The sequence below is a fragment of the Eucyclogobius newberryi genome, unplaced genomic scaffold (genome assembly GCF_026437365.1).
Source record: "Eucyclogobius newberryi isolate DKJ021-1_F unplaced genomic scaffold, fEucNew1.0.hap1 SCAF_17, whole genome shotgun sequence".
NCBI classification, from domain to species: Eukaryota; Metazoa; Chordata; class Actinopteri; order Gobiiformes; family Gobiidae; genus Eucyclogobius; species Eucyclogobius newberryi.
In genome coordinates this window covers 15026077-15052413 of record NW_027315801.1, presented here as the reverse complement: position 1 = coordinate 15052413, position 26337 = coordinate 15026077, and the positions used below count along the sequence as shown (strand labels likewise).

Sequence of the window (26337 nt, the reverse complement as noted above, 5' to 3'; positions counted from 1 at the left end):
AGCAATGAAGGCTTTTTGGATGTTTCTCGTTTTCCTCGGTGTGGCCAGGAGTGTTTATGGTGAGTACATGAACCGTGAACGCTACGTGGATCATTTCAGTGCTTCATTTATTTTTAATTGTGCTAAAATTGTGGGGATTTGGGGAACTTTATGTTGTAATTTTGGAGGATTTTCAACCCCAGAGGATTCATTTAAATTGTACAGTTTTACAACATTAACTCGGCCAGAACTCGGTCATAAAACTTGTTTACTTTCAAAGCTAGACTCCATTGGCCAAGTGTGACTTTCTTTTGGCTCATTTGGGTTTAAAAAGCGTGCTCAGCTTGTCATTTTAGATGGGAAACTTAGACTGGTCTGGAGCAGCCTTAAAGGCCGAGTCTGAATTATTTTGTTTTTAATACTAGATAAATGTTACTTATAAGACTTGATAAAAACTTAATATTTACAAAATGTGAAGTTACAATTATTTTTGAACATTTTATCGACTATGTTTGTCTATTAATAATATGTTCATAAGCCTGTCTTTTTCAATATTTGCATCTTCTTTATTCAGAGTGTACACTGACTGTCCAGGTGCAGTGCAAGACTTAGAAAGTGCTTAAATTGCACCCGATTACACTGAGCGCCGAACACTGTGGCCGCAGGTAGTGGAAAAAGCCCACAAGAAGTATTTTTTTGTGGGTGACTGCAGTGGTCTGGCTTCCCAGACAGATGTCACATGAAAACATGTGAATCTACGTGGCATTTGTCAAAAAAACGGGTCACGGTGGACCGGAGTAAGTGTAAGTGTCTTGCCGGGTCCCAAGCTGCACCCGGACCGGAGTCAGTGTACACCCCGCCGTAAGCTTGGCTTTACTAAATAGGTTTTATGAAACAGCCCTCGGGACTAAACTGCAATTATCACTGATTCATGGAAACTGGAACCATTTTCTTGACGTCTGATTCTGATAAAACTTTGAAATTGTAAAGTCCTGATTGGAACATTCCCTGTTTCTTCACACTCAAAACAATTCAGTGGAATATTATGTTTCTATTATCTGTGGCCCACATTATTGCCCAGCCGATGCATCAGTTGGCCGATAGGCACCTGGAAAAAGCTGAGCAGCTCCAGAGTGACGCTCCTGTTTGAACAATGCACTTTGACCATTCATGGCACTGACTGAACTAAACTACCCTATTTCCTAGAGTATAAGTCGCACCAGCCAAAAAATGCATAATAGAGAAGAAAAAAATCATACAAGTCGCACTGGAGTATAAGTCGCATTTTAGGTGGAAATGTATTTGATAAAATCCAAGACCAAGAACAGACATTTCATCTTGAAATGCAATAATAACATATTAGAAAACATGGTGAATAGGTGTACGTATGCTAACGTAACACCTTCAGCTACATGACGCATAGAGGCAAGGCAAGTTTATTTGTTATTTGTCTTATCTTGTACACAAGGCAATTGGTACAAGAGAAGAGTGCAAAGAAAAATCCTTTCAGTCATATGCGCAGCTAAACAAAACAGTTTTTAGCTTAGATTTGAACATTGTCAGAGTAGAAGCCTGTCTCACATCTTCAGGAAGACTGTTCCAGATTTTAGATGCATAAAACTGAAACGCAGATTCCCCATGTTTAGTCCTGACTCTGGCACTAGCAGGAGGCCGGTCCCTGAGGTCCTCAGAGTCCGAGATGGTTCATATGGCACTAACAAGTCCGAGATGTACTTTGGTGCTAGGCAATGGAGAGACTAGTACACACGCAGAGCTGCTTTAAAGTCTATTCTCTGAACCACAGGGGGCAGAATCATCAATCAAAAATCATCAATAAAACGTTGGCAGTGCTGGGGAGGCTTATGTAAAACAATGAAGAGAATGGATGGAGACTGTTTTAGCTCCATTTTAAAGGATACATACTCAAATGATGAAAACACCCCAAAAGACAACAAACTGTCATGTCTGGTATATGAACGTAACATATTAACAGTTATTCAGATAACATTAGCATAAAGAACATGCTAACAAGTTTACCGATGCATCAGTATTACCCCAAATCACTAAATCCATTGAATTCTCCTTCCTCTGTGTAACTTCTTTATAATTCCGCAAACTCTTGCGGTTGTCAGTGTGAAAATAACAAATAATATCACATATAAGTCGCTCTGGAGTATAAGTCGCACCCCGGCCAAAACTATGAAAAAAGCTGCGACGTATAGTCTGGAAAATGCGGTACTAATTCAAGAATAGAAGCTAATGTCAGCACAAATCACACCAGCAATAAACGTATAAATTCTCTGTACGAACAATCGCTTTGAGTCAGGAATAAAACACCTATTTGTAAATAACTGAAAGTAGAACGATGATGAATTGTTTGGAAAGCATTTGACACTACTTTCTTTGACTTAGATAAATTAGCGCTTAGCTTGTGAAATGCTACCACAACATTGTAAACATCAGTTTTCTTATTGGCTCTCTAAAGTGATTATGGCTGTTTCCGTGTTTCCTGGAACAACATTGATGTGAATCGGATGTGAAGAGGCGGTATTGGTCGGTATTTATGCATATTAATTATTGTCCACGCATATTAATTAGCCACTCCTATAAAATCATTCACTTCAATGGTTGACAAGTTTAGCAAAAACATACTTTGTCTTCTAAAGTGACTGTTAAGAGGCAGAACCGTAAATGTCTAACAAGTAAGCTAAAGACATTTAAGATAAGATAATCCTTTATTGTCCACAAATGGGGAAATTTGGTTGTTACAACGCAGTAGATACAGAGGGAAAGGACAGATTATAGGAAGTTTCAAAAAAACACTCTTAATAGAAGAACTCTTATGAACAAAACAAAAAACTCTAAACAAAACTCCTCTCATATCTTATTAGGGAATGGAGGGGGGGAAATAAATAATAAAATAGATGAATAAGATAAAAAGATAAAAATAAGATAATAATAAAATAAAAATAAATAAATAAAGTGAAGTAAAACTAGCTAGCATAAGACTAAATAATACTAATAGTAAGTAAGTAAACAAAATAAAACACTCTTATTTACATCAGTTGTATGCACATGAGTATGGCCTTAATTGCTTGTGAGTACGACAGTAATTGCACATGGTTACATCAGTATTGCACATGTTCAGGGCTAGCAGTGTTTGTTATAAAGTCTGACAGCAGCAGGAAGGAAAGACCTACGAAACCTTTCCTTCACACAGCGAGGGTGGATCAGTCTCTCACTGAAGCTGCTCTCCAGAGCGGAGAGAGTGTCCTGCAGGGGGTGACACTCATGGTCCAGCATAGATGTGAATCTAGCCAGGACCCTTCTGTCCCCCACCTCCTGCACCGAGTCCAGAGTGCAGCCCAGGACGGAGCTGGACTTCTTGATGACTTTGTCCAGCTTCTTCCTCTCCCTCTCTGTGATGCTGCTGCTCCAGCAGGCCACACCATACAGGAGGGCACCACAGAGTCGTAGAAGGAATTAATTTATTTAAGGACATTTTCAACACCTGTCCATTGGGCCAATTTAGAGTTGCCAATTTGCCTAACACATGCATGTGTTTGGACGGTGAGAGGAAGCCAGAGTACCCGGAGAGAACCCACGGTAACACAGGAAGGACATGCAGACTCCACCCAGAGAGATCATGTGATGTTGGTCTGGTCAGAGAACCATGATCTCCTTCTTGGGAGGCAAGAGCGCTGACCGCCTTTGCCACCGTGCAACACCTTCAGGAGTGGCCCTGTCACTCCAAAAGACCTGAGTCTCCTCAGGAGGTAGAACCGACTCTGGCTCTTCCTGTACAGTGCGTCTGTGTTATGAGTCCAGTACAGTTTGTGGTTCAGATGAACACCCAGGTACTTTGTAAAACAGATCTGCCTTGATTGGTCATGAAATCATATTATAAATACATTTAAGTAAATTAACTATAAGAAATGATGATGAGAGAGTGACCACTGCACAAAGCCTTCTCCAGCTCGTCCCAAACACACTCACTAGGGTTCAGATCTGTAGTACTTTAGTTTCTGCTTCTCCTGAGATGTTTTCTCTGCTCGATACTAATGATTTGACACTTCTCAAACACACTGAACTCTGTTCCATGACCACGGGATTTGTCTTTCCACATGGTTGTTTCAGAAATGAGAAAGCCACTCACTGCATCAGTTTGGTTTAAATACAGCGTTTTAGAGCAACCTTTTTTTGGACAGGCAGTGTATTAGTCACATGTATATTAATTTTAGCCTAAATAAAAGCATATTCTCCAAACCAATGGCAAAGGAGTCTGATTTCCCCAACTTATATCATTTGAATTTACTACAAGGCTGTTTACTACAAATTGGATAAGAGAGCAGCATACTGTGGTCTTGAATTGCCCTCTTCTCACTTCGAGTCCTTTGCACAGCCCTAACCCCTGCTCCTTGTTTCTTACAGGTATTTGCCTCAGACCCACAAGCAAAAAGAACATGGTCCTGTACACTGGTGTTAAGTTCCCAGCGCCTAACGGCACCACAGTCAGATTCGGGTGTCAGTTCGGCTCCAAACAATTGGGATTTGGATCTGGAACTGTCACCTGCATCAACGGGCAATGGAGCGATTTGAAAATGAAGTGTGAAAGTAAGTGTCACTTCACTCCTCTCTCTCTTTCTAAATGACAAAACTCTCTTATGTAAAGCAGAACTCAGTTTGTGCTCAGACCAAAGCCGTCACAAAGCCTTTATGCTGGTTATGACACTGGCACTGAAAATAAATGGACTGATGTCTGTCATTATTACTTTTAATGGGGTTAAATAGGTGAAAAACAGATTCACTATCAAATTATAATTATAATACAATACATTAAAATAAAGTTGATTGGAATAGCAATTTCAGGCTAAAAATGTTAGGAATTTTGAAAATTGTTCAAGAGTAGTTGTGTTCAGATTCTATTTAATGTCTATCTAAATTTAATGATGAAAACAATTCAAAAATCACATTGTATAATTTTTGAATGTTTATTTGTATTTTATTGCTGTAAATTAGTATTTGAACATCTGAGAAAATCAGTGTTAATAATATTTGGTACAAAAGCATTGTTTACAATTAGAGGTCAAATGTCTCCTGTAGTTCTTGACCCGGTTTGGACACACTGCAGCAGGGATTTTGGCCCACTCCTGCACACAGATCTTATCTAGATCTGTCAAGTTTCAGAGCTGTCGCTGAGCAACACCAAAGATTTTCTATTGGATTTAGGTCTGGAGACTGGCTAGGCCACTCCTTGGTTCTCCTGGCTGTGTGCTTCGGGTCGTTGTCATGGAGACAATGCTCTGGCTGAGGAAAGAAGGTTGTTTCATAATATCTTGCAATAAATGGCTCCATTCATTCTCCTTAATACAGAGCAGTCGTCCTGTCCCATGTGCAGAAAAGCACTCCCAAAGCACGATGCTTCCACCCCCAGAGCATGATGTTTCTACCCCCAAAGAATGATGTTTCCATCCCCAGAGTATGATGTTTCCACCCCCGAAGCATGATGTTTCCACCCTCAGATTATGATGTTTCCACCCCCAGAGCATTATGTTTTCACCTCCAAAGCATGATGTTCCCACCCCCAAAGCATGATGTTCCCACCCCCAAAAGCATGTTTATTCCCCCAAAGCATGATTTTTACAACCCCATGCTTCAAAGTAGGGATGGGTTTTTTTTTGGGATGGTCCTCATCCATCTTCCTTCAAATACGGCGAGTGGAGTTTATACCAAAATTTTGGTCTCATCTGACCACAAATACATTTTTTTTAAAAATACAATGTGATTGCCGGATTTCTTTTTTCTCACAGTGGAAATGCACCTACAATGAAAATGTCAGACCCATTCATATTTTACTCCTGGCGCACCCCCCAAAGGACACCCCGAGGGACAGGGTCGAAAGCCTTCTCCAGATCCACAAAGCACATGTGGACTGGTTGAGCAAACTCCCATGAACCCTCGAGCACCCGATGGAGAGTATAGAGCTGGTCCAGTGTTCCACGACCAGGACGACCTGAATCCCAGGTTTGACAACAGACGCTAATGCTGACACTAATTAGCATTCGCGTTAGCATTCGCGTTAGCATTCGCGTTAGCATTAGCGTTAGCAATTTACTTTTGCAAATACTGAAAAAAAAGTACAAGGCACGGCAAGGCAAGTTTATTTGTAGAGCATATTTCATACACAAGGCAAGTCAAAGTGCTTATCACAGCAGGAAAAATGCATTAAAATCACAAAGAAATTACAGAAACAGAAATACAACAAAATTAACTAAATAAAAAATAAAAATAAAAAACACATAGCCACAAAGGGAAACGTGTTTTCGGAGTCTAACTCCTTAAAATCCTTTTAAAATCAGTCCAACTGATTGTACGTACTTGTACACGTTTAACGTGTTTTGGAGTCCAACTCCCTTTTAAATCAGTCCAACTGATTGTCTAAACTAATGAAATCACAAAACAATTTAAGACATAAAAGAGAAGAGAAGTCATATGCACAGCTAAACATAACAGTTTAGCTTAGATTTGCACATTGTCAGAGTAGAAGCCTGTCTCACATCTTCAGGAAGACTGTTCCAGATTTTAGCTGCATAAAGCTGAAACGCAGATTCCCCATGTTTAGTCCTGACTCTGGACACCTGCAGGAGGCCGGTCCCTGAGGTCCTCAGAGTCCGAGATGGTTCATGTGGCACTAACATGCCCAAGATGTACTTTGGTGGTAGGCAGTGGAGAGACTTGTACACAAACAGAGCTGCTTTAAAGTCTCTTCTCTGAGCCACAGGAGCCAGTGCAGAGACCTGAGAACAGGACTAATGTGATGGTACTTCCTGGTTCTAGTCAGGTACTGCAGCTGTTTTACAGCTCGTTTGGAGAGGCCAGTGAGCAGGCCATTACAGTAGTCTAATCTACTGGAGACAAACGCATGGATAAGTCTCTCCAAGTCTGGTTTTGACACTATAGTTTGGCAATGTTTTTTAGATGATAAAAAGCTGCTGATGTTATTGATTTGATGTGACTTTAGTAGAAAAAGCTTCAGTTGTAGTCATCTGGACTCAGTTTGAAAAAATAGACGTTTCGACTCTCATCCAAGAGTCATTGTCAATAACAGAATTTAGGTCGAGAACTCCGATATTAATACTGTTCTGTGGTAAGACCCGCCCATTGGGAGGAGCCTTCCTGAAGTAGAAAGAGTTGTTTGTTTCAACAGAAACTCCCCCCTTGTATCTACTGAGCTAGCCTATTCAGAATCTTAATGGGCTATTAGAAACCTCTTTGTCTTTGTGAGACCCTGGCTCAACCACCCTGAGTACCTGATTAGCATCTGAATGTCCTCTACCTTTCCAGGGGTTCAGTAACCCATTATAAATAACAGGAAGATTAAACCTTAGCCCTCCATTTCTGTTTAAAGAAGGTCTTTCTTTTTTAACAAAAATAGCTTCCTTAACTCCTCTTTCAAACCATCTTTTCTCCCTGCTTAAAACCTTCACATCACCGTCTTCAAACGAGTGATTAGAGGCTTCAAGGTGGAGATGCACGGCGCTCTGTGGTCCTGAACTAGTATTTCTTCTGTGCTGATAAAGCCTCTTGTGTAGAGGCTGTTTCGTCTCACCTATGTAACGTTCTTTACAACTTTCTTCACTGCATTGGATCGACTATGGAACACGCCTGGACGAATGAGGGATTACACCGACATATTTGATGTGACTGTTAAAGTTCAAGTCTGAGTCCATTATTACCCCCAGATTTCTAACTTGGTTTGTAGGTTTTAGAGCGAGACTCTGGAGGTGACGCTAACATTTTCTCTTTGTTTCTGTGGCCAAAAACGATTATTTCAGTCTTGTCTGAGTTCAGCTGGAGAAAGTTGTTTTGCATCCACAAACTGATCTGTTGATGCAGTGACAGAGTGAATCCACTGGTCCATAGTCACCTGCCGACAGTGAAACATAGATCTGAGTGTTGTCTGCATAATTGCGATAGGACACATTTTCACTGCGTATCAGCTGACCTAAAGGCAGCATGTAGAGGTTGAACAGAAGGGGACCCAGGACTGACCCTTGGGGAACTCCACAGGTCAGGGTCATGTGGTCTAAGACACAGCTACCAATTTCAACAAAGTACTTCCTGTCTTCCAGATAGGACCTTAACCAGTTTAGGGCAGTGCCAATGATGCCCACCCAGTCCTCTAGTCTCTGTAAGAGGGTCCCATGATCGACAGTGTCAAAAGCAGCACTCAGATCTAACAGAATTAAGACTGAGGCTTTTTGCCCGTGTCAGTGTTCAGGCGGGTGTCATTTATCACCTTGACAACAGCAGTCTCAGTGCTGTGATAAGGTCTAAAACCTGACTGAAAAACATCAAACGAGTTGTTTATTAAGAGGAAATCTGTGAGCTGTTGGTAAACAACCTTTTCAAGGACTTTGCCCCAAAATGGCAGATTAGAGATGGGCCCGTAATGACTCAGTTGTTGTTGTTGTTGTTGTTGTTGTTGTTGTTTTATGGCGGTTGGCATCCAATTGTTGCATTACCGCCAGACTTTATTCCTCAGACTTTTCGTAGTCCTCAGACTGTCGTAGTCCGTAAAAGTACTCCTTCCATTGCTTTGGTGTTACAAAGCCCATATGTCTTTGTGACTAGAATAGTTGTTGTTGTTTCAGAGACCAACCGGCTTTATTCCAGGGAGACTCTTCTTCATCTTCCTCTCCTTCTTTGACGTTCGGTGCTTCCACCGTACAGCTTTATTCTTTAGGCTTCATTCTATAGGCTTTAATATTTCCACTGATGGCGCTGCTTGGTAGCCGTGCGTCTACGAGACTGGACAAGGACAGGAGACCACCCCCACCCCCATCTCGTCACTCTGATCACCCTGACTCCCCAAAAGCACACCCCCATCACTCCGACTCCCATTTAGCGCCTTTAGCCTGTTTTCTATATCTGCCCAATCAAGCTCCTTTGTTCCAAGGAATCTCCCTGCAGCTTTAGCAATGATCCTGATCCTTTCAGTTCTGCTTTGAGTCTGAGCAGCACAGTTTACAACATCCACCATAAAGAGTACAAAATCCTCTCTATCCACAACCAGGGTATTCTCATTAATTCTGGAACCTGCACACTTGGGACCTCCACTCTTGAAACCTTCACACTTCTTGGGAGCCACGCTGGCCTTTCTCATTTCGCCCTGGCTGGGAGCAGCGCTGGCTCCTCTCTCTGTATTTACTCTAAACTTGTTACTTGAAACTTTCTTGACTGCATCTGCATAGGATATACCTTGAGAGACCTTTATTTTATGCACCTCAGCAGCTCTTTTGCTAAACCTGCATCCCCCGTAGGCAGAGCTATGTTCTTCCCCACAGTTACAGCACTTCAGTTTTGCTCCCACGTCACACTTCCCATACTCGTGATCTCCTGCACATTTACCACATCTTTGCCTCCCTCTACAGACCGCTGCAATATGCCCAAAGCGCTGGCACTTAAAGCAACGCAGGGGCGGTGGAACATATGGCCTAACGTCATGGCACATGAACCCAATGAACACCTTACTAGGCAGGCACCTCCCTTCAAGTGTTACCATTACCGACAAGCTGTCACATCTTACCCCAGACCGGGTCACCTTCAACCGCCTAGCATCCACCACCGTAGCTCCCGTCAAATTCTCCTTAACTTCATCCACAGACGTCGCCGTAGGGACACCTACGATAACTCCTCTGACCGTGTTTCTTTCAGCATCAGACACAAGAATGTCCTTTCCACTCAGACGTTTAGTTCCAATCGTCTTCCGTTGCTGAGCCGCGTCCTTGCACACGACCAGCAGCGAGCCATCTCTAAGGACACTCGCACTCTTGATCACTCCCACAGCTACAGTTAGGCTCTTTGACAATGCCACTGAATTCCACTCCTTAAAGGATGCACTATCCTGTGCAAGCTTTATGATCACCTTACAGTCTCTGCTCTCACTCAGGATATCAATAGCCCCAGCCCCATCCCGCCGCCCACTCCCAGAACCCTCGGACGAGCCAAGGGACCCCCCACGCCTCCGGGCACGTGCAGCCAGAAAAGGCCGCTCCTCCACGCCGTCCAGAACGCCCTCGACCACCGATCCACTCTCCCCCGCCATCTCCCGTCCCTCCAGACCGGAGACTTTATTCCTTAGGCTGTTGTTGTTGCTGTTGTTATTGTTTTATGGCAGTCGACAGCCGAGTGTCGCATTACCGCCAGACTTTATTCCCCAGACTTTGTCGTTGTTGTTGTTGTTGTTTTATGGCGGTTGGCATCCGAGTGTTGCATTACCGCCAGACTTTATTCCTCAGACGTTTCGTAGTCCTCAGACTGTCGTAGTCCGTAAAAGTACACCTTCCATTGCTTTGGTGTTACAAAGCCCATGAGGTCATGATATGTCTTTGTGACTAGAATAGTTGTTTGTTGTTGTTGTTGTTGTTGTTGTTTTATGGCGGTTGGCATCCGAGTGTTGCATTACCGCCAGACTTTATTCCTCAGACTTTTCGTAGTCAGTAAAAGTACTCCCTCCATTTCAGAGTCCGACCGGCTTTATTCCAGGGAGACTCTTCTTCATCTTCCTCTCCTTCTTTGACGTTCGGTGCTTCCACCGTACAGCTTTATTCTTTTGGCTTCATTCTATAGGCTTTAATATTTCCACTGATGTCGCTGCTTGGTAGCCGTGCGTCTACGAGGTCCGGTCTGGAGAGACGGGAGATGGCGGAGGAGAGCGGACCGGCGGCCGAAGACGCTCCGGACGGCGCGGAGGAGCAGCCCCCCCCCCCGGCCGCACGCGCCCGGAAACGCAAAAAGTCCCCCAGCTCGTCCGAGGGCCCCGGGAACGAGCAGCAGGATGAGGCCGAAGCCACCGACATCCGGAGCGAGAGTACTGCGGCATCAAGACTGCTCTTCTTAAGGAGAGGCTTTATGACCGCAGTTTTCAAAGACATTGGGAATGTTCCAGATTGAAGCAACATGTTAACTATGTGAGTGAGTGGTGCTATCAAACTGTTCAGCACAGACTTTAGAAATCTGGTGGGTAACACATCGAGGCAGCATGTAGATGAATGCAGACTGGTGATGATCTCATGGACAGTTTTGTCAGTTACTGCTGCAAAAGCACCAGTAACTGAATAGACCCCCTCTAAGTGTCTAGGTGGTTTTAGGGTAATTTTGCATTGTGGGATTTATAGCATTTTTAATGCCCTGAACTTTGTCATTAAAGAATAATGCAAACTCATTACACTTGGATGTGGAAATGAGTTCTAACGGCAGCTGAGCTGGAGGGTTTGTTCATCTGTTTACTGTGGCAAACAGGACATGCGAGTTGTTACTTCAGCTTCCAATAATTTCAGAGAAATATCTTTCCCTAGTTCTACATAAAATTAGGTTGTACATGTTCACCTTCTCTTTGTAAATCTCTTTTTGAACCTGGAGCTTTGACTTGCGCCATTTCCGTTCGGCCCTGCGGCACTCCCTTTTCTGTGCCCTGACCGAATCATCATTTCTCCACGGCGCCTTCTGCTTATTTTTAACCATTTTAGCCTTCATAGGGGCAATGGTGTCTAGAACATTCAAAACACTAGATGTAACTGAGTGTAAATGAGTTCAACAAATAATTTACATTAGAACATGAGACATTTTCAAAGTTTATCATTTCCATAAACAGTGCACCTGTGCCATCATTTATGTGACTCCTCTGAACAAATGCAGGACCAACCGGAGGTTTGGGAAAAAACAGACAGGTCAAAGAAAACACAGAAACGATCAGACAGAGCAGCATCGACCACATTGACATTTGAAATATTTACCCCCTTTGTAATTATGAGATCTACAGTGTGCCCTCTGCTGTGGGTGGGGCCTCTCACATGCTGAGTAAGACTGAAGGTTTCAAGGACAGCATCAAGCTCTTTAGCGTTTCTGTCACAAACATTATCAACATGCGCATTGAAACACCGTTAATGACCAAACCATCAAAGTCTGTGTATACGACTGAAACATCTCAGTAAAATCATCAATAAAACTTTGGCAGTGCTGGAGAGGCTTGTATAAAACAATGAAGAGAATGGATGAAGACTGTTTTAGCTCCATTTGAAAGGATACTCCAAAAGACCACCCTGGCGTAATTATTTCATCAAGGTGTACAAATGTCAAAAGCAACAGCACCCACCCCTAAGACGGTGAAAGCGACCGTTAAGAGGTATAACTTGTGGCAGCAGTAGCTCAGTGGTAGAGTGCTCGTCTTTTGATCCAAAGGTCCCAGCCACTTCAGTTATGTTCCGGTGGTACATCCCATGTAGGGGCTTGTCCTCCCATGATGGTCCCTCCAGCACCTCATCATCCTCTGTTCCCCAGTGTCTGAGACGTTCACTGAGCACGTCATCTGTAGGAGCCTTGTCCTTGATGTACTTGTGCATCTTGGACGTTTCGTCCTGGATAGTGGTTCTCACACTCACTAGTCCTCGCTCTTCTTCCTTACCACTAGTGTACAGTCTCAGGGTGCTGGATTTGGGATGGAACCCTCTATACATGGTCAGGAGCTTTCTTGTCATAACATCTGTGGTCTGTATCTCCTCCTTTGGCCAACTGATTATTCCTGCAGGGTATCGGAACACTGGCAGGGCGTAGCTGTTTATTGCCTGGGACTTGTTCTTGAGCTGGCTTCTGAGGACTTGCCTCACTCATTGTAGGTATTTGGCCGTAGCCACTTTCCTTTTTACCTCTTCGATGTTGCCATTTGCCTGTGGGATACTTGTAACTGTCCTCAATGTCAAACAATGCTATTGTTCCTTCTCGGAGTGAGACCCCCTCTGTGTGGACTACCTTCCCTCTCTTAGTCACCATCCGCCCACACTTCTCTAGTCCAAATGACATTCCGATATCTGAGCTGCTCCTGGTGGTGTGGATCAGGAAGTCAATGTCCCGTTCGATCTTAGCATATAGCTTCATGTCATCCATGTAGTGGGGTGACTGATTTTAGCCCCATTCCTGAGTCGTATCCATAGTCTTGTTGATTATTTGACTGAGGGGGTTCAGACCTTTGCAGAACATCAGTAGGGACAGTGCATCACCCTTGTATATGCCATTTGATGGTCACTTGTGCAAGTGGCTTGCCATTGGCCTCAAGGGTGGTTTTCCACAACCTCATCGCGTTCCCTATGAAGGCTCTTAGAGCCCCATTGATGCTGTACAACTCCAAGCATTCAATGATCCAAGTGTGTGGCATTGAGTCATATGTTTTCTTGTAATCAATCCAGGCAGTGCTCAGGTTGGTGTATCGGTTTCTACAGTCCTGTGTGACTATTCTGTCAACCAGGAGCTGATGTTTCGCACCTCTGGTATTTTAGCCAATGCCTTTCTGAGCAGTGCTCATGTATTGATCCATATGCCCCGCCATATCTTATCTTAGACATTATGCCCGACAGGAGCTTCCACGTTGTGGAGAGACAGGTTATTGGCCGATAGTTGGACGGGACTGTGCCCTTTAACGGATCTAGATCAGGATCGTATGCCCTTCGGTTAGTCATTCAGGGTGAGTTCCGTCACTTAGCAGTGTGTTCTTTTGGGCTGCTAGGCGCTCGTTGAGTGAGGTGAGTTTCTTAAGCCAGTATGCATGTATCATGTCAGGGCCCGGGGCTGTCCAGCTGTTCATGCCTGAGACTCTGTCTGCCACAGTGATGATAACTGGGTTCTGCTCAGGGATGTTGCTGTGGTTCTCTCTCAGAGCCACCAGCCACTGTGCATCTCGGTTGTGGGATGCTTCCCTCTCCCATATGCCTTTCCACTACTGTTCAGTTTCCAGCCTTGGTGGGTCTGCTCTGCTGTTATTACCCTGCCATTGATTATTACACTCTCTCGTGTACCTCTTTAGGCGGCTGACCAAGGCTTGGAGCCTTTGTTTGGCAATTTCGAGTGCTTCAGGTTATGAGCATCTGGTTGTACTTCTTGGGTACTTGCTTTCGCGTTGCACCTTTCTGGGCCTCAGACAGTTGGCTCACCTCTCTCCGGGCTGTCTTGATCTTAGACTCCAACCTCCTTTTCCATCATGGGTATTTCATCACATGGCTGTAATAAATTCAATTCAGAATTGTCCATTTGCAAATATTTATACATTGATTGTAAATAGACTTGTCCATACCAAGGCACACGCACTCAGCTGGGAGTCTACATAACACTACTGGACCTCAGCGGAGCTCGTGGAGGCTGGTTTTTGGAGCATTTATTCATAGAATCTGCATATCCAGAGGAGAACTCTGACATGCCCTATGCTCCATTCCCCAAATTCTCTTATTCTCACTAGCGTTTGTCTATTATAACTATTAACTATTATACCGGTAACTCTTGGAATGTAATATGATTTAATGCATCAAAAATTGCTTGCCTTGTGAAAATCCAAACATAATTACCTCCTCTGACCAAAAGCTGTAATAATCTGGTCTAAGGGTGCACCAATGTTACGGGCAGATCTGTGGCCAATAACCGATATATTAGGCCAATATTTTCTAAATGTTGTTGTGGTTATTTTTAGATGCTTGTATTTTAAATCATATTATATCTATATATTTTATCAAAGAAAGATACTAGCTATAAACACATTTTCTTTCTAAAATGAGGACCAAATCCAAAGTCATAATACCCTTCTTTGGGGGAAGAACCGGAAAAACTTTGATACTGAGCACTGTTTAGCGCTGTTTGGATATTATTAGACTGTTGGCTATGATATGATTATTCTTTATAAGGGAAAAAATCTGCCAACACTTTCCCATTCGGTGAATTTAGATTCTTTCGCTGACTAAAGTCTGTCATCCTCGTGTTTCTCCGCCTCCTTTAACAGCAGCAGAGACGCTCTCTCCTCTGTGTCTGATCACACTAGTTTTCTCCTTCTTTAAACCTAACACTAAATTTATCTGGAGGAATCGTGTCAAACTGATCGTTCAGGAGGAAAACTAGACAGGTTTTTAGCGGGTCGCGAGTGAATTCACCGCGCTTATATTTATATTATATTTAGACGAGTTTGTCATCTCTGGGTCTTTTGTCTAAAGACTGGATAAAGTTTACAGTGTTCTGTTCTAAGAAAACAGCCTCTGTCCATGAGCTGTTGTTTTCTTCCTGTTTCTGAAGGTACGGCAGAGTCAACGCCTTCATTACCAAGACGTAACATCACGGACTGATATCGGTGCTTTTGGACTGAAACCAATATTACTCAATGACATGAATATCGGCCGATACCCATACTAGGCCGATATATCGATGAACCCTTAGCCAGGACACTAGTTTATTGTACATTGGTGTTCCTTTTATCTAGTTTGTCTTCAAAAGTCCTCTGCACAGTTTGTTGAGGAAAGGTTTTGTGTTGTTGGTACAAAAGTGTGGCTGCAGTGAGAAAGAGCGTTTACACAGAGGAAGTGTGAGGAAACGTGCAAAACACAGAATCCACAGAATGATGCAATCACTTTTTGAAATGATTTTGGAATTTGAACTGAATTAAAATTTCTGTCAGATGGTAGATACATTCTGTTCTATATTTCGAGTAACACAGGAGATGGGTTTTGTCCAATATTTCTACAAAGATTATGCAATACATAGTGCAGCATTTTGAAATCTAAGCTTCTCAAGATCATAAACAAAATTTACTAAAAAGTTTTTTATAATTTCCAGTGGTGGAATGTCCACATCCTAAGATCAAGTTTGGATATGGTTCGGCGTCTAGTTGGCATCAACCCTCCTACCCTTATCAGACGTTGTTTAGGTTCCGCTGTAATGTTGGCTACGACATAGTGGGCTCAGACAGTGTTTCCTGTGACATCAACAGCAAGTGGTCTCCCGAGCTTCCAAAATGCAACCGTGAGTATAACTGGTCCTTGTTCTCACCTGCCACTCTTTTGTTTGACCTGTTCCACCAACTGACAATGTCCCACTTTTCTTAGTGCTCAATAAACTGCATGAAAGTCATATTCAAACTGCATATGGCATAAATTGTGGTAAAGAATCTGGCCTAGTTTGACTGTTTGTGAAGTTTAAAACTTCACAAACATGGGACTCGAAAATGGAGGGAGGAGACTAGTGCGAGGGAAACCAGGACAGAAGCATTAAGAAACAAGAAAATAAAGGTGTCCTACCTCGGACCACACCGTAGAATAAAATGGTCCCAAGCTCTCTTTGTAGAGTGGATATAATCAAATTCTATCTATAAAAACTTGAAATTGTAATTAAGTAATACAAAATCTAAAAAAAATTCTTAAACCGTTCTGTGCAGTTTGTTCTCTGAATGCAAGATCCTGTTCTAAACAGAAGGACATTGAACTTTGGTCGGAACAATAATGGCTTTGTGTTGGCAACTTCCAGCCCAGGAACAGTTGTGTAGCTCATTATGTACCGTATATATAGCGCTCCTGAATAAAAGCCGCGCACACAGTATTTACCAAGAAGAAAAAATAACTTGTCCATATTCTGGCTGCACCTGAAAAAAAAAAACACAGGTGGCCACGCTGTAACATGAGATATTTACACTTAAATAAGCGTGGTAGTAATGAGTCTTTAGAACCGGGGGACTCGCGGCTCACCGCCCGCCACGGTACTAATTAGACTAATAAATCAGTGAATATAAGTTGAATTGTACTATAACAGTGTTTTGAAGTTTTATAAACAAAGAACACATCTGAACTGTCCCTACTGTCCCCGCTGTCCTTGATGACTCTGTGTCTTCACATCTGGTTCATCTGCTCCTGAGCTCGTACTTATCGACTGAGTGTTGTGTTGTAACAAGATATTTACACATAAATATTGTCCAGGGTGATTATGCACATATTTTTGACCCGTGAGTCAGGTCTGGCCAAGAAACTTTCTTTTCAATGTTTCAGATCGCCGTTTAGCACATGTGCGCGCGTTACGTGTGTCTTTGTACTCTGCCACGTCTATTTTTGCTCTTTTTTTTTTTTTTGTTACTTTTGAGCGCACAGATGAATTACTTAAAAGTAGAAACACTACTTTTCAGTAGTTTTTTTTTTTTTTTTCTATTGTATCAATTAAATATTGATAGTCTGGGGCATTTTTTGTGTAAATATTTTAAACAATTTAGCCAATTGTTGTAGAGATGAGTTATAGATGAGTTATAGATTAAGATTTCATTTCATTCATTTCATTCATTTCATTCATTTCATTCATTTCATTCATTTCATTCATTTCATTCATCAAAAACTATACTTCTGCGTTGTAACACTGAAATTTCCTCACTGTGTTGACTAATAAAGGCTTATCTTTTCTCATCTTATATTTAAAATTTGGCCAACATTTTTCTCTCCACAGTAATTAAATGCACGGCTCCTGAAATCAAACACTGTGAGGTGGTGGATGTTCGTCCCACGTACAAATACTCAGAGAAGGTGACGCTGAAGTGCTCAAAGGGATACAAGTTAACAGGGGGGGACAGTGTGCTGACCTGTGGAGAGAAGAGCCAGTGGTTTGGAACAAAACCCCAGTGTACAAGTACATAACATGGAGGAATACATCTTTGAATATTTTGATGCAAAGTGACAAAGTTTTATTAAAAACACATCCAGCCATTAAGCCAAAACTGTTTACAGCAGAAAATAATATGTATTATCTTGAATATAATCACATTTATGTGATCATACGGCCTCATTTTAAAGCCTGATTGCTCTTCTATTTCCATTTGAATTCATTAGTGTTTAAAAACAGATCTAATACACCGAACACAAACTGGGCACAAAGAGACTGGGACTGCTGAAAAACATTGGTGCAAAGACACAAAATGAAAGTAGTGATGGGTCGATGACGCGTTAGGCTGTGGTTCCCAACCTTTACCCCAGTGACCCAGATGTGACCTGTGGATACATTGGGGACCCAAACGTCCTTCTACCTGCAATGCTACTATAAGAAAATATATTATGATTAATTATAGATGTTATAGAACAGTAATGATAATAAAATACTTAATACTGTAGAAGTTATTACACATTATTATTAACACATTTTTCTCTCTCCACAGCAATTGAATGCACGGCTCCTGAAATCAAAGACGGTGAGGTGGTGGATGTTCGTCCCACGTACAAATACTCAGAGAAGGTGACGCTGAAGTGCTCAGAGGGATACAAGTTAACAGTGTGCTGACCTGTGGAGAGAAGAGCCAGTGGTCTGGAACAATACCCCAGTGTACAAGTACGTAACATGGAGGAATACATCTTTGAATATTTTGATGCTGCATTTTTGTCCCATAGAAACATTTCTATTTCTATTTTGATACTAAGGAAAAGGCTCGATGCAGATTTTGATATCTTAATGACAATAAACGAAGTGGTTCTATGAACCCCAGATCCCAGCCACAGCACAACACACAGTAACAACAAGACTATTCTAAAGCCGTTCATGAAGGAAGCAAATGAGCATCTTCTTTGGATGCTTGTTTTAGTATTTATTGGTACTGGGTACTTAGTTTTTCAACCTAATGGGGAAGGCCCTCTACATTAGACCCTTTAATGATGCAAACTGTCACACAGTAAACACCTGAGGATGCTTGTCCAGATATTGAGCCAGGATCTTGACCAGAGTCCTTAGCTGGAGGGTGGACTTAAACATCTGTGCATGATAAAGCTTATCTTGATTTGTTGTAGCTTGAGCCCATTTATATTTCGACAATGGTGATAAAAGTTGTATTTTCCTTGTTCATCCCTCTTCTTGTGTTCATAGTGATACAGTGCACAGCTCCCAAAGTGGAGGGTGGTGTGCTGGTGGATGGTTCCCGTCCCTCTTATAAGTACAAGGACTCTGCGGCGTTTACATGCCTCTCTGGACACAATATGACAGGACAGCCCAGCGTGACCTGTGACCTTTACAGTCAGTGGTCTCCCAAACTTCCAGAGTGCAAGTGTAAGTCCCCCGCCTAATGAAAAGCAGAGAAATAATTTTTAAACTATCAAACAAGTATGTTGTGTGAGGTTATGCTCTTCTAAACTTTCTTTCTTTTAGTTTGTTATTTTTTGTTTTCCTACATTTTCCAACCCAGAAGCTTTTTTGGGGTGATTCGTTGGAAAATATACAACTACAATATCAGCTTATTGGCCCATCTCAGGGCAGGTCATCTCAGAGCAGGTCATCTCAGAGCAGGTCATCTCAGGGCAGGTCATCTCAGGGCAGGTCATCTCAGGGCATGTCATCTCAGGGCAGGTCCTCTCAGGGCAGGTCATCTCAGGGCAGGTCATCTCAGGGTAGGTCGTCTCAGAGCAGGTCATCTCAGGATAGGTCATCTCAGGGCAGGTCATCTCAGGGCAGGTCCTCTCAGGGCAGGTCATCTCAGGGCATGTCATCTCAGGGCAGGTCATCTCAGGGCAGATCATCTCAGAGCAGGTCATCTCAGGGCAGGTCCTCTCAGGGCAGGTCATCTCAGGGCAGGTCATCTCAGGGTAGGTCGTCTCAGAGCAGGTCATCTCAGGATAGGTCATCTCAGGGCAGGTCATCTCAGGGCAGGTCCTCTCAGGGCAGGTCATCTCAGGGCAGGTCATCTCAGAGCAGGTCATCTCAGGGCAGATCATCTCAGAGCAGGTCATCTCAGGGCAGGTCCTCTCAGGGCAGGTCCTCTCAGGGCAGGTCATCTCAGGGCAGGTCATCTCAGGGCAGGTCATCTCAGGGCAGGTCCTCTCAGGGCAGGTCCTCTCAGGGCAGGTCCTCTCAGAGCAGGTCCTCTCAGGGCAGGTCATCTCAGGGCAGGTCATCTCAGGGCAGGTCATCTCAGGGCATGTCATCTCAGGGCAGGTCATCTCAGGGCAGGTCATCTCAGGGTAGGTCATCTCAGGGTAGGTCATCTCAGAGCAGGTCATCTCAGGATAGGTCATCTCAGGGCAGGTCATCTCAGGGCAGGTCCTCTCAGGGCAGGTCATCTCAGGGCAGGTCATCTCAGAGCAGGTCATCTCAGGGCAGGTCATCTCAGAGCAGGTCATCTCAGGGCAGGTCCTCTCAGGGCAGGTCCTCTCAGGGCAGGTCATCTCAGGGCAGGTCATCTCAGGGCAGGTCATCTCAGAGCAGGTCATCTCAGGGCAGGTCCTCTCAGGGCAGGTCATCTCAGGGCAGGTCCTCTCAGGGCAGGTCATCTCAGAGCAGGTCATCTCAGGGCAGGTCATCTCAGAGCAGGTCATCTCAGAGCAGGTCATCTCAGAGCAGGTCATCTCAGAGCAGGTCATCTCAGGAAAGGTCATCTCAGAGCAGGTCATCTCAGGAAAGGTCATCTCAGAGCAGGTCATCTCAGAGCAAGTCATCTCAGGGCAGGTCATCTCAGTGCAGGTCCTCTCAGGGCAGGTCATCTCAGTGCAGGTCCTCTCAGGGCAGGTCATCTCAGAGCAGGTCATCTCAGAGCAGGTCATCTCAGGGCAGATCATCTCAGGGCCGGTCATCTCAGGGCAGGTCCTCTCAGGGCAGGTCCTCTCAGGGCAGGTCCTCTCAGGGCAGGTCCTCTCAGGGCAGGTCATCTCAGGGCAGGTCCTCTTAGGGCAGGTCATCTCAGTGCAGGTCATCTCAGGGCAGGTCATCTCAGGGCATGTCATCTCAGGGCAGGTCATCTCAGGGCAGGTCATCTCAGGGCAGGTCATCTCAGGGCAGGTCATCTCAGGGTAGGTCATCTCAGAGCAGGTCATCTCAGGATAGGTCATCTCAGGGCAGGTCATCTCAGGGCAGGTCCTCTCAGGGCAGGTCATCTCAGGGCAGGTCATCTCAGAGCAGGTCATCTCAGGGCAGGTCATCTCAGAGCAGGTCATCTCAGGGCAGGTCCTCTCAGGGCAGGTCCTCTCAGGGCAGGTCATCTCAGGGCAGGTCATCTCAGGGCAGGTCATCTCAGAGCAGGTCCTCTCAGGGCAGGTCCTCTCAGGGCAGGTCATCTCAGGGCAGGTCATCTCAGGATAGGTCATCTCAGGGCAGGTCATCTCAGAGCAGGTCATCTCAGAGCAGGTCATCTCAGGAAAGGTCATCTCAGAGCAGGTCATCTCAGGAAAGGTCATCTCAGAGCAGGTCATCTCAGAGCAAGTCATCTCAGGGCAGGTCATCTCAGTGCAGGTCTCTCAGGGCAGGTCATCTCAGTGCAGGTCCTCTCAGGGCAGGTCATCTCAGAGCAGGTCATCTCAGAGCAGGTCATCTCAGAGCAGGTCATCTCAGGAAAGGTCATCTCAGAGCAGGTCATCTCAGAGCAAGGCATCTCAGGGCAGGTCATCTCAGGGCAGGTCATCTCAGAGCAGGTCATCTCAGAGCAGGTCATCTCAGAGCAGGTCATCTCAGAGCAGGTCATCTCAGTGCAGGTCCTCTCAGGGCAGGTCATCTCAGGGCAGGTCATCTCAGTGCAGGTCCTCTCAGGGCAGGTCATCTCAGTGCAGGTCCTCTCAGGGCAGGTCATCTCAGGGCAGGTCAACTGAAAAGGTGTATTTACCGCCAACGTGTCACGCGTAATGTATGCACATTTCTCCAAATGTCTCGTGCTCCCTTGGCCAGGCTTTGCGCCCTTCCAAACGGGCGCGCCCCACACTTGAGAACCCCTTAATTAAGTATTTAGCTCAGCGGGCCATCAGGACGTGTCTGCGGTGGAATCTTACAGTTTTTTTCAGCGTGCATCTGTCAATTTCGCATCGAGACTTATTCACGATGCGTATCGTGACACATAAATCAAATCAATTTATTTTTGTAACGCCCAAAATCACAACAACAGTTGCCTCTGAGGGCCACAGTGAAAAATGAATCAACAATGTCAGTGGTGGCAAGGGACGATGTCCCAGAGTCCTCTGTCCTTAGACTCTCCTTCTCGGCCAGGAAAAACTACAAAAAACATCCTTGGGAAAAAAAGTAGAAACCTGGAGGAGTTCCAGTGAAGGAGAGCTCTGACTCTCACAGACGGACGCGAGGGAGACTGGAGCTGGAGCCACTCTTCAGGCAGATGAGGGACCGTCAAGAGTCGAGCTGGACCCACTCCTCAGGCAGATGAGGGACCGTCCACACGGGGCAGGGACCACTTCACCAGGAGAGGGGCATCTGGATCCACAGGTCCTCAGAGTGAGAAAAAGAAAAAGAAGGCGGTGAACAGTTTGCAAGTGGAATTTAAAAATAAATATTGTTTGATAGAATAAGTAGTCAGAAGAAGAGGATAGTGCTCAAGCTGCCATACTTCCCCCATAGTTGCTCCTAGGGCAGCATAGCTAGAGCTGTGGGTTTATATTTCTGTTCCTAACTGGTCTGACCATAAGCGATTTCAAAGAGGAACGTTTTAAGCCTGGACTTAAATGAAGAGACTGTGTCGGCCTCTTTAACATGGACTGGAGCTGATTCCATAACACAGGCGCTTGGTAGCTAAACGCTCATAAGAATCATGATGCATCATGTCATTGTGCATTGTTACACCCCTACTGATAAAACATTTCTTTACTTATAAATTATTGTTTAAACCGTTATAAAAGTGATGTGTTGTGTAAATTGTCGTTGCATTTTGGATGGAATGTTGCAAATTGATGACATGGGCTAAGGGATTCTGTTTAGGACGTAATTTTCTTCACAAACTGCCACTTGACTGATTTAAAACCACAGGTTCTATACCACCAAACAGAGTCATAATTAGATCATATGCTCTTTCTTTTGTAGGTGCTATAGCGGTAAAGCATAGATGTAAATAGTTTAGCTTCAGTCAGAAATTATTTCTTATTGGGCACTGGATGTCATAAGGAGTAAGCCAATCATGTATACATCACAAAATAAATGATTTGTATTATACTATACTAATTTCAAACTATTGGTATAGTACTTTTACGAGTATGACCTCAATATTTGATGAATGAACAGACTATTCTCTTGCCTTAGTTGCGACTGCAAATGCAGAAGTTTGTTGAGGCTCATTTGAGTTTTCTCTGGCTGTAGCTATTGAATGCGCGGCTCCTGATGTAAAGCACGGCGAGCTGGATGTGGGATTGCGTCCCTCTTATAAGTACTTGGACTCTGTGAGGTTTAAGTGCAAAAGTGGATACACAATGAACGGCGCCAGTACCCTGACATGTGCCCTCAATAGTCAGTGGTCTCCAGAACTCCCACAATGCACAAGTGAGCTTTTAATTCTGTCAAAGACTGTTCTTCTTGAGGCTGAATGATTTTGGGAAATACTTACCAGCATTTCTACTGGCATATATTTCAATATATTATGGATTTGCCATAAATAATAACATACAACAGGGAAGATGGGATATTTTGTTCTTCCATTCAAATTGGACTTGAATTCCCCTTAATCTTTCAGCCCTCATTTTTCTTTCACGTAGGCCTGTCTGTGCCTCCTTCTCACACTTAACACATCGTTTCATTTGCTGTCTCTCTGTACTTCGACTTTAAATACTCCTCGTTATTCTCCTCTTTGATTAGATCGTTCCATAACCGTCCTCTGTGACGCCGATACAGATTTTCCTCACATATTTATCACTTTCACCTTAACCGTGAAATAAAAGCTTTATGATGCATCTTAATCTATTCAATTTGTTTTTCCACAGCAAGCAATACATTAATGATCGTACTCTGCATACTGGGTGGTAAGTGCTCTTTTTTAAACATGTACACACTATACGCAGCATATCTCAATACAATGCATGCCCCCTGAATTCAAACACATCACATTTATGTGATCGTACGGCCTCATTTTAAAGCCTGATTGCTCTTCTATTTCCATTTGAATTCATTAGTGTTTAAAAACAGATCTAATACACCGAACACAAACTGGGCACAAAGAGACTGGGACTGCTGAAAAACATTGGTGCAAAATATTGGACTTCTATCTGGGAAAAAGACACAAAATGAAAGTAGTGATAGTAGTGGTCGATGCTGCATTAGGCTGTGGTTCCCAACCTTTACCCCAGTGACCCAGATGTGACCTGTGGATACATTGGGGACCCAAACATCCTTCTACCTGCAACGCTACTTTAAGAAAATATATTATGATTAATTGTAGATGTTATAGAACAGTAATGATAATAAAATACTTAAAATAACAAGCATAGACACAGCTGACACTGATTCTCCCACCACACCAACAACACTAATATATCTATATCATAACTAAATGAGACATTTGGTAACAATATCTTTTACCCACTTTGGTTTAGTTGCAGCCCTGCTAACATGATGTTGTCATGGTTATGTTGCCATTGCTCACTCTTATGTCTGGGTATTTCTCTTGTTTTTTAGTAACCTGTGGCAGCGCTGTTGTTGGATGTTGCATTTACTTTGGATTCATCAAGAAAGCGAAACGGTATGTTTATTACACTCTATGTCATAACAATACTATTAATATTAATATTGTTGTTAATATTAAAAGCCAGAGTTTAAAAGCTTGTTCAGGTGGTAACTTTTAAAAAAATCAGCCTATAATTACAATTGTACTTGTTTTTATTCAATTTAATCATTGTTGAGTAAAACATGAATAAATACTGTTAAAGTTATTTAAATGCACTTTGTAATAGGTTTAGTCATTCTAGCGTGCAAAGGTGTGTTTTATGTCTAAACTCAAGTTGTGGCTTTGGTTTTAATGTGTGTTTTGTTCTCTTGGTCCAGTTTGGTGACTAATGTCTTGACCCGTCGTACGCCTGGGGGATCTGGACTGGGAGATCTGGACTTTGTGATCTGGACTGAGAGATCTGAACTGGGAGATCTGAACAAGGAGATCTGGACAGGGAGATCTGGCCTGGGAGATCTGGACTGAGAGATCTGGACTGGGAGATCTGAACAGGGAGATCTGGACAGGGAGATCTGAACAGGGAGATCTGGACTGGGAGATCTGGACTGGGAGATCTAGACTGGGAGATCTGGACTGAGAGATCTGGACTGGGAGATCTGAACAGGGAGATCTGGACTGGGAGATCTGAACAGGGAGATTTGGACTGGAAAATCTGAACTGGGAGATCTGGACTGGGAGATCTGAACTGGGAGATCTGGACTAGGAGATCTGGACTGGGAGATCTGAACTGGGAGATCTGGACTAGGAGATCTGGACAGGGAGATCTGGACTGGAAAATCTGGACTGGGAGATCTGGACTTTGTGATCTGGACTGAGAGATCTGAACTGGGAGATCTGAACAAGGAGATCTGGACAGGGAGATCTGGACAGGGAGATCTGGGCTGGGAGATCTGGACTGGGAGATCTGGACTGGGAGATTTGGACTGGAAAATCTGAACTGGGAGATCTGGACTGGGAGATCTGGACTGGGAGATCTGGACTGGGTGATCTGGACTGGGAGATCTGAACTGGGAGATCTGGACTAGGAGATCTGGACAGGGAGATCTGGACTGGAAAATCTGGACTGGGAGATCTGGACTTTGTGATCTGGACTGAGAGATCTGAACTGGGAGATCTGAACAAGGAGATCTGTACAGGGAGATCTGGACAGGGAGATCTGGGCTGGGAGATCTGGACTGGGAGATCTGGACTGGGAGATTTGGACTGGAAAATCTGAACTGGGAGATCTGGACTGGGAGATCTGAACTGGGAGATCTGGACTAGGAGATCTGGACTGGGAGATCTGAACTGGGAGATCTGGACTAGGAGATCTGGACAGGGAGATCTGGACTGGAAAATCTGGACTGGGAGATCTGGACTTTGTGATCTGGACTGAGAGATCTGAACTGGGAGATCTGAACAAGGAGATCTGGACAGGGAGATCTGGACTGGGAGATCTGGACTGAGAGATCTGGACTGGGAGGTCTGGGCTGGGAGATTTGGACTGGAAAATCTGAACTGGGAGATCTGAACTGAGAGATCTGGACTGGGAGATCTGAACAGGGAGATCTGGACAGGGAGATCTGAACAGGGAGATCTGGACTGGGAGATCTGGACTGGGAGATCTAGACTGGGAGATCTGGACTGAGAGATCTGGACTGGGAGATCTGAACAGGGAGATCTGGACTGGGAGATCTGAACAGGGAGATTTGGACTGGAAAATCTGAACTGGGAGATCTGGACTGGGAGATCTGAACTGGGAGATCTGAACTGGGAGATCTGGACTAGGAGATCTGGACTGGGAGATCTGAACTGGGAGATCTGGACTAGGAGATCTGGACAGGGAGATCTGGACTGGAAAATCTGGACTGGGAGATCTGGACTTTGTGATCTGGACTGAGAGATCTGAACTGGGAGATCTGAACAAGGAGATCTGGACAGGGAGATCTGGACTGGGAGATCTGGACTGAGAGATCTGGACTGGGAGGTCTGGGCTGGGAGATTTGGACTGGAAAATCTGAACTGGGAGATCTGAACTGAGAGATCTGGACTGGGAGATCTGAACTGGGAGATCTGGACTGGGAGATCTGAACTGGGAGATCTGAACTGAGAGATCTGGACTGGGAGATCTGAACTGG

At 44.1% G+C, this 26337-nt stretch overlaps 1 protein-coding gene across 1 annotated transcript; it reads left to right on the top strand.

Annotated features, from left to right (window-relative positions):
- Nucleotides 1–24685, top strand: LOC140362587 (membrane cofactor protein-like). Its single transcript, XM_072448670.1, is given in 11 exon segments — nucleotides 1–59; nucleotides 4411–4593; nucleotides 9915–10014; nucleotides 10677–10852; nucleotides 15625–15810; nucleotides 17975–18082; nucleotides 18085–18144; nucleotides 18673–18852; nucleotides 22864–23043; nucleotides 23481–23541; nucleotides 24538–24685. Coding segments are annotated over 11 exon segments (1437 nt in total). The 5' UTR covers nucleotides 1–4.
- The last annotated feature ends 1652 nt before the right edge of the window (nucleotides 24686–26337 follow it).